The following is an 8,985-nucleotide window of genomic DNA, read 5'->3' as shown; positions in this document are numbered from 1 at the left end:
TAAGGGAGAATTTGGGCAAGAGAAGGTAGAAATATGCTGGGCTGTGTCAATGGCAATATATGTCAAATTATTTTATAGATTTACCAGTTATATTACATTTGTTGAGTGTTATGCCATGAAAAGAAGTTGGTATTCTATGCTGTGTTGAAACAGGCATGGAAAACTCATGTGAAGGATAGTATATATGTATATAATGTAAATAATTAATGTTATAGGCCACCAGAGCGTCTCCTGGGACCAGGGGGCTTCTGCTCCTAGATCTGGAGCAGTGGCGACTGTCCTCAGTCTCGTCTGGAACAGTCTTATCATCTTTTTCTCTCCATTCATCTTTCCACTTTAGGTTGGTCACATCCTCTGTGAGGGTGTCCACCTTTCCTGAAATAGGTTCAAATTCTCAAGTATCTTGTCCATTGATAAACTCAAGCTTGGCTTGACACGTGGCACTACTATAGCACAGCAGAGCTAAGAAAAAGGCCAAGGAAGAAGGCTGAAGCAGGGGTTTATATAGTATCGCAAGTGGGTGGTTTGGCGGACCAAAAGTTATTAAAATTAGTTATTTAACTACAAATTAGCTATTAGTTAAGAAAACTGGTCAAACAGTTGATACGTGAGACTTAGCCTTCTGAAATATAAATACCTATTGTAGCTATATACATTATACATGTACATATGTGAATGTACACATGTACAGTAGCAAATGTACATAATTTGCTGATTTTTGTACATGTACTTGTACTTGTTTTTGTTCCTTCTAGAGCAGAGAGGGAGAGGAAGGAAAATGAAAGGATAGAGAGGGACAGTGAAGAAGAGGCCCAGCATTTAGATGAAGAGAAAGCAAAGACCAAGAAAAAGGGCAGAGGACAGCAGCACCTGAAAGCTGTTTCCGCTGATATTGCCAAACCATTTCCAGGTCATGCGGGCACATCTGGACCAGAATCAGCCATTGCTACTCATCTAACAACTTGACCTTTAGGAACACGAGCCATGGCTTTCAGGACTAGCATTATTAGCAGTACTAATGAATCACAGCAAGGACGGTACACTCAGTATACATTTGTTTGCACAGTATACTTTTTTTCGTTGATGTATTGTGATGTAGCAAAATGAGAGCTTTAATTTTATGTTTATAGTAAACCGAAAAATGTTTTCCAAAGGACTTAAATGATGATGGCTATAAAATCACAGATAAAAATTTAAAGAAAAAGTGAGAGACGCAATGCAGTCTATTACAAAATCAGTTTTGAAAGAAGCATTTGCTATAGTGCATGTACTTGGTTTTTCTTCCAAAATAGACATTATCTCACCTCTGTTCTACCACCAAGTCCTTTTCCTGTCTCTCTCTCTTTCAACCCCCTTCTGTATATACTATTTGTTAGGTTTTTTTTATACGAGTCATCAGAGCAAAGTATTAGGAATTTAGTGGATACTTGGGACAGAGACAAAGAAGCAGTGAGACACATGAGAGCACTTCCTCCTCTTAAACTTGAGCCTGAGACTAAGCAACTTAATAAAAGAGCCACACGAAAGAAGATAAAAAAGGTACAGTACTTCAACGTTTTTGCAGCATGTACTTCTTTTTATATATTTTTACAATTATACTAAATTGTGTTCTGTAGAATGTTTGAGCTCTTCTAGTCAAAATGGAAATATTTTACAAATTTTTTTGCTTAAAAATCATTTGATATGCCATGTAAAATAATGTACTAGGCCATTAGACAAATTTAATCGACAATGGCCAGGTGAAAATTTTTAATTTTATAGTTTTTTCTGATAAATATGCATTTGTTTTTGTTGTGTAGAATGTGTGAAGTGATTCTGTACAAAATTGGATTTTTTAATAATTGTAGCTCACTTTGCATGCTTTCGCTGCATGTGCATATGCATTACGTACATGTGAATTAACATACCTACAAAAATGCATATGCACATGCAGCCAAAGCATGCTAAGTGAGCTACATTTGTAAAAAGCTAGCTTCATAGAGCTTCTTCTTGTATGTATTATACATGTACTTGTCAGCTCCGTGAAGCTTGCTTTTTCCAAATGTAGCTCACGTAGCATGCTTTGGCTGCATGTGCATTGGCATTTTTGTAGTTAAATTAATGTACATGTGTAGTACATGCACACTAATTATTGTAAAGTCCTGTATGCATGTACATGTATTTCAGTGTGAAGTTGGTACAAGACAGGAAACAGCTTCAGCGTTATCATCACAGCCCACAGGACTGGAGTCGAGGTACCAGTCATTGAAGAGGATGATGAGAGCTGAGATGGTGTTGGTGACCCTGTTATGTACTTCCCTATCACTAGAGGAAGTGATGATGTCTATCATTCAATAAGACCCGTTACACCAACACTCAATGAAGTGAGATTTACATGTAGCTGTGCTATTATTTTTGCAAAATTTTTGGTACACTGGTAGCATGTATTTTACAAAGAATACATGCACTCATACACGTTCATGTCCATTTATTGTTTTATAGGTTATTTGTATCTTTTCATCAGATCCTAAAGGGCTTGGTCTTTGTTCTGACGGTGGCCCAATGCCTGATCCAATATCATTTTAATTTTATCATTATCCAGTTAAGGGAAAGCCAATGCAACGAAGTTTACAGGAACACTTTATTTATTGATAGTGATGTGTAAGCCATTAATTGATACTCTATATAGGCATTGTAGATGTATACATGTACATGCTCATGTACCTGCACTATTTGTTTGGTGAGACTTGTGGACAATAGTCTATTTTCCTGTTGTATTTCTTAATCTTTCTCCTGTTTCTCTTCAATCGTATCTCTCTCTTATCCCAGTTGTCTTATTCATGAAGGATGATATGAGAAAAAAGTCTCCGGACCTCACCTCATTAATGAAGACAAGTGAAGGCAAATCAAAAGACCTATGTGTACAGCAAAGGAGATCCGCTGTAAAATCAAGAGCCACCAAAGCATTAACTTCATCACCATTCATACTCACCAAGGGCAGCAGAATAGTGGGGGCTTGGAGGCTTGAGATGGGGGGCGTAGCCCCCCAATATTTTGAAGAGGATTCTCAGCCCTCACTTCAGTGGGTGTGAAGTTTTGATAATCTAAAATGGCAGAGCAGTTATCCATTGACTCGTTTATCTTCAAAGGCAAAAATTAGGTAGTGAGTCTTCTGATGGAGACTCAGAAGTCTCAGATTGTGAGTTAGATCCAGTTGGCAGTTATAATACTACGTCAATTGCCGACACTAGCACTTGAATGTAGTAGCATGCCAACACTGCAGAGTCAGCTGCTTGTTCATCTGCTTGCTTTAGTGGTGATAAAGTTAATTGTCAAGCCATAACATACAAGTCACAAAAGGGATGTTATGGTCGACCAATTTGTGGCATGTGGTTTCATGAGTATTCCTGGCTTACTTACTGTGAGTCACAAGCAAAAGTCTTGTTTCTACTGTCTCAGTGCTCGTTTTGAAACTTTTAATTACATTTAGTACTAAAGCTGACAAACTTTTACAGTCAAAGTTACAATAACTAAACAAAGGCAAAATCAAGGTTTCGTAGTCATGAGAAAAGCCATACACATCGTAAAGCTGTATGAAGATTGCAGAAATTGAAGGCCCATCAGCAGCAGTTCAGATCAGTTCTCAATTGAAAAAGGAACAGCAGCGTGACAGAAACATCTATCTTCTTTTCGTTATCTTACAAAGCTGGGTTTTGCAATGAGAGGACATGAAGAGAAAGATGGCAATCTAGTTCAGCTATTACAATGCCAGTCAGAGAACATACCAGAGCTAACTAGGCATAAATACCTTTCTTTTGATTATTAATAGTTAATGAGATGATTGAGCTCTTGGCTCATCGTATACTCCGAGAGCTTTTCATTGCTATTACAGAGGCAGAGTGGGTTTCACTAATATCAGATGAAACTCGAGATATGAGTAACAAAGAGCAACTTGTCGCAATAAGATATGGATTGACACAAATTATACAATTCATGAAGATTTTATTGTTCTTGTTGAATGGATCGCACTGATGCAGGCACACTGTACAAAGAATTAAAAGATTCTCTACTTTGTTGAACTCTTAATTATTAGCCAGCGTCGTGGGCAACGTTATGATGGTGCAGCTAATATGGGTGGCCACTTAACTGGGGATGTAAAATTGTCACAGGAAGAAGAGCCAAGAGCATTATTTGTTCATTGTTTGGCTCATGCACTGAACTTATGTCTTCAGGATTGTGCCAGTCACTGAAGCATAGTTAGGGATGCTCTCCATCTTACATTGAAAACATCGAATATGATTTGTGCTTCTCCTAAGTGTCTGTCATTCACTCTTCTCAAATAAGAGCTTCTCCTGGTTCATACTCACCGAATTTGAGACCTTTGTGTCCAACTAGATAGACAGTGTGAGGCTGTGCCATCAAGGCAGTAATTATTAATAAAGTACTAATTAGTGAGCTAGATATTACTGCAGCTGAATCACAAATGAAACAGGAAGCAAAGCAGCTTGTTTAATGACACTGACAGAAAAATTCTTAACTTTTTTATGACCTCAAAATGTCTTATCTCTAGAGTTGTACCGATACGGGTTTTTGTCTAAATATTTCGATAAACTGATTTTCATAAAATTAATCAGCAAATATTTTTACCAATACCAATATAAATTCAATTTTTTAAATATTTTTTTCCATTTTTGAAAATCATTAACAATCATTACATAAAAAAGTGTAGTTATTTTTAATGAAAAGAAGTGTTTCAGCTTTGTCAGGTAATAACCTGGAACGTTTCTCATCATAGATATCAGATGCTCCTGAAAATAGACGATCAGAAGGAACAGAAGTGTTGGAAGAGCACCTAAGTATTGCTGTACCAACTTAGCAATATCAGAAAACCTCACTGTATTCTCTGATCACCAGTGATAACAATTTTTCTGATGGTAGTCTATTACTGGCTCTGCTAGGTATAAGTCTACTATACTCCCTGTGTGAAGTAGACTAGTTGTTCCTGTTTCTTCTAAAACCTCATTAAAGCTGTGCCAAATAGCTGAGTCAGGGGGTTCCTTCCGTACCCGCTTTGCCGGTGACTCAGTAATAGTATTAGTGCTTCATTCCTTAAGTTTATCCTCTAGCATTTCCCTAGCCTTAGCTCTTGCAGGAGCTCCTGAATAAAATTTATCCTTCAATCATGGGTCTAGTAGAGTTGCCTGAACCAATTATTCATAATCTTCCACATCATCATACCTGCTACATAAAGATCGAAGCATTCCTCTTTTCATATGTCTTACTCCATCATGATGTTCTTTCTCTAGAATTTTAGTTAACATTCTTAAAAATGGCATAACAACAGAAATTGAACTGGCATCTGCTGAAATAGAGTTTGCTATCTCGTCTATTGGTATAAGTACAGTTATTATCTTCTAAGCTAAGTCAATTTGAGTTGATGTTAGTATAGCAATCTCTTTCACTATAGCATATGCTGCCAAGGCAATTTTCCGCTCTATAACAGATTTTACCATGTACAGTGAGGAATTCCATCTTGTTTTCACATCTTGTTGGAGATGATATGGTGGTAGGGAAAGATGTTCCTGTATTTCATGTAAGGCTTGATATGCTACTGTCGAATGTTAAAAGTGCCCAACTATCTTTCTGTAGATAGCAAGTAACTGAACAACACCAGCCTGTAGTAAAATACCATCACTTACAATTAGCTGCAGAGTGTTAAGAAAACAGCCAAAAGAAGAAAAACTAGCGTCAGTCATTGCTTTCTTCATATTTGCTGCGTTATCTTTAATGACAAAGTGAAGTCATTCCCTTCCAATTTCCCAGCCTTCAAGCATCTTAATATTAATTGCGGCAAGATACTCTCCAGTATGAGAACCTTCTATTGGCTGTACATGTAAAACAGCAGATTTTCTTTCAAATTTGTCTGTTAACCAATGAGCTGTGAGGCTAAGGAGAGAGACAACTGCTCCTTCACTGCTCCAAGCATCAGTAGTGAAAGTAAGAAAAGACACCTTACAGATGGCACTTTTAACTCAAGATTCAATAGTTGTATATACTTAAGGTAGGATATTAGTGACAAAATATTTTCTGCTGGGTAAGTTGTACCTTGGTTATAACTCAGATAACAAACGAATAAATCCCATATCCTCCACCAGAGAATGGCTGACAATCCAATGCTATCATATCTACAATACGTCTATGTACTTTTTGAGCACGAGCGTCATTAATATCCCATGCTTGACTTCTTTCTTTAGATTCTTGTAAAGTTAGCTGCTTGAGAACAGGTTGGTCTGGGATTAAAACGCTTTTATCGTCCTTACACTTGGCTTCGTACTTGGCATATTTAGAAGAGTGGCTTTTTAGATGTGTCTTAAGGTTTGTAGTGTGTAGTCCTTGAGAGATTTTCCACCATGACACACTTTCAAGGTACAAGTGTTGCATTGTGCAAATTTTGTGTCTGTAACAGTAAAGAAAGGCGGATTTACAATATTACGCTAGTCCTGACGTTACGTTGACGCTGGAATAGAATCTGGTTCTATTCCAGCGGAAAGCATGCGTCAAAAGGTCAAATCGCCCAGGCTTTTGATTAAAAATTGACGGTAAGCTGGCCTAATGTCATATTGTAAATCCGCCTGAAGTCTCAAATTGGGGATCTTTCCTTTCTACTAAGGGCAGCCATTGTTTATTATTTAAGCCACGTAATTGTGCTTTGATGCCCAATGTGCATGCACAATATCGGTATCAGTTGCTTTTTTTCAACCAATACAGACTGACCTGTATCATGGATAATATTGGCTTTACCGATGACCGATCTGATTATCAGTACAACTCTACTTATCTCATTTTCTCGAGCAACTGTACTTAACATTACAGAATAGCCATTTGAATGGACAAGAAGCAAAATCAGCAGCTAAAGCTACACAAAGCTATCTGAAGAGGCTGACACAGTTCAATCAGTTTTACCAGAATACTGTTGAAGAAGCAAAAGATCTATCTGAAAAACCAGTACTTCCCAGACAAAGAAGATTACCAGTAAGATATGATAATGGGAACCCTAACTATAACTATAGCAGTCTACCAGAATATTATTGACGTTTCTTTTATGAAGTTATGATTTATTGGTTAATAAACTTTCTCATCGTTTCAACCAGAGATACTCTAGAATAATTTGGGACATTGGTCGATTCCTGCAATGAAATTACTGTGCAGCCATTATCATCATTTTAAGAAAATGTATGAAGCAGAAATTTCTATGGATTGTCTTTTGGTGCTGTTACTTTTGTTACCTGATCTGGTTAAAACAGCAAATGAGAAGCACAACATGTATATTAAAAAGGTGTCTTCAATAAAGACACTGAGTGTTGTAACTATGCTTTCTGAAGTCAGCATATTAATTCGTCTTTACTTTACTGTACCTGTAAGTAGTGCTTCTGCTAAAAGGACATTTTCTTGTCTTCAATGGCTCAAAAACTACTTAAGGACCACTACAACTCAGAGAAGATTAAATCACTTTATGTTACTACTTGGTCAAGGAGATCGTGCTACTTCTTTAGACTTAAAGTTGCAAAAGAGTTTGTGTCAAAAAAAAACAGGAGAAACTATCGTTTCGATCAATTTGATGTATTTTTTACCACACCCCTCATGAATATTAATTAGGTCTTGTGAATTTTTTGCCTCTTTGCGCCAAAATTCCCCCCCGAGTATTTTATTCCTTCCACTACCTATGATACTCACAATGACGTACTGTATAAATGTAGCAGTAAATATTGGGGGGAATTGAATTTGGCAAATTAATATTTTCTTAGCCATTTGCTAAAATAAAATCCACCTTTTTCCATTATACGCATGGTCAGTGGCACGTGGCCACAAGTTTGCCAAATTAAAAACCACCATGCCATAAAATTTAGCAAAAAACCACCAAAATTTCCCGCTATGCAGTACATGTACATGTACGTGATATGTTTATGGATAGTGTACATTTTCTGTACATGCATTACATAGTTACTTCTTATGATTTTTATTCAATTTAATTTTTATAGTGACGATGTTATGGAACAGCAGCAAAATATAATCAGGTCATTATTGTTTGTACTTATTGTAAATATATTTGTGCCCAAGCATGCATGGATATGTAAATCTTGAAGTCTAGTTTTGCTTTAGACTGTAGCAGTATTGTTGGATTATTCCTCCCAATCTTATGAAAAACTGATACAATTTACATCACAAGGGGAAGGGCTGTGCGACCAGACACTGAAGTTTGAGATAATTCGCACAAGACGTCAGTACCACCTGTTCTGTAGAGGTACAGTACATGTCAACTACCTGTGATTAGCAAAAAACCATGGCATTTTATTAATACATGTATATGTACATGTACCGTACATGTACATGTACTGTGCATCTTCTGACCTTAAGCCAACTGTTATTAAATTTAGCTCTATCGCTAAATTAAATAGATGGCAAAAAAGCATTGTTCATTATATTCGTAGTTAATTTAATGCTTGTGGTCTCCATGAAGTAGCATGGTGGCTATAAAAGTGGAATTTATTGCAGCAAATGATCCATACAGCGGCAAGGAGTGTTGAGATATAAAAAATTTTTAAAGAGACTAACTAAAAACTTCAATCCTGTGACAGCTTTAATAAGTACATGTACAGTACCTCACACATGCAACTTAATGTTAAATGTAGATTTAGTGCGGGTTATTAATGCAATAAAAGCAGCATTATTAAGAAGAAACGGAGTTTTATCACACATACGTTCCATACTTACTCATGTGAGTCACGTCATATTATATTGAATGTGACGAGCAGATATTGCATCATGTATTCAAATTTTATATATCATGTATGTGCATCTACTTTGGCAAAATTTTCGTGCATCTACTTGTATTGAGCAATAATTTTCATGTATATAGTCTTTATTTCAAAGAAGATACAAAGGTTACATAAAGATTATGATGACTGAATGTAAATAATAACAAAATCATAATTCCAAGTTATCACT

General features: G+C 36.5%; 1 protein-coding gene across 1 annotated transcript in view; it reads left to right on the top strand.

Annotated features, from left to right (window-relative positions):
- LOC105312391 (zinc finger BED domain-containing protein 4-like) overlaps positions 1 to 966 on the top strand; it is a 3,104-nt gene extending 2,138 nt beyond the window's left edge. The window contains exon 3 of the mRNA XM_011404996.1: positions 756 to 966. Within this exon, the coding sequence (XP_011403298.1) occupies positions 756 to 966 (211 nt within the window). The remainder of the gene's footprint in view (positions 1 to 755) is intronic.
- The last annotated feature ends 8,019 nt before the right edge of the window (positions 967 to 8,985 follow it).

The sequence above is a fragment of the Amphimedon queenslandica genome, unplaced genomic scaffold (assembly GCF_000090795.2).
Source record: "Amphimedon queenslandica unplaced genomic scaffold, v1.1 AMPQUscaffold_13449, whole genome shotgun sequence".
Lineage (NCBI taxonomy): Eukaryota > Metazoa > Porifera > Demospongiae > Haplosclerida > Niphatidae > Amphimedon > Amphimedon queenslandica.
The sequence above is the reverse complement of the archived record's forward strand: the minus strand, read 5'-3'. Positions and strand labels throughout refer to the sequence as shown.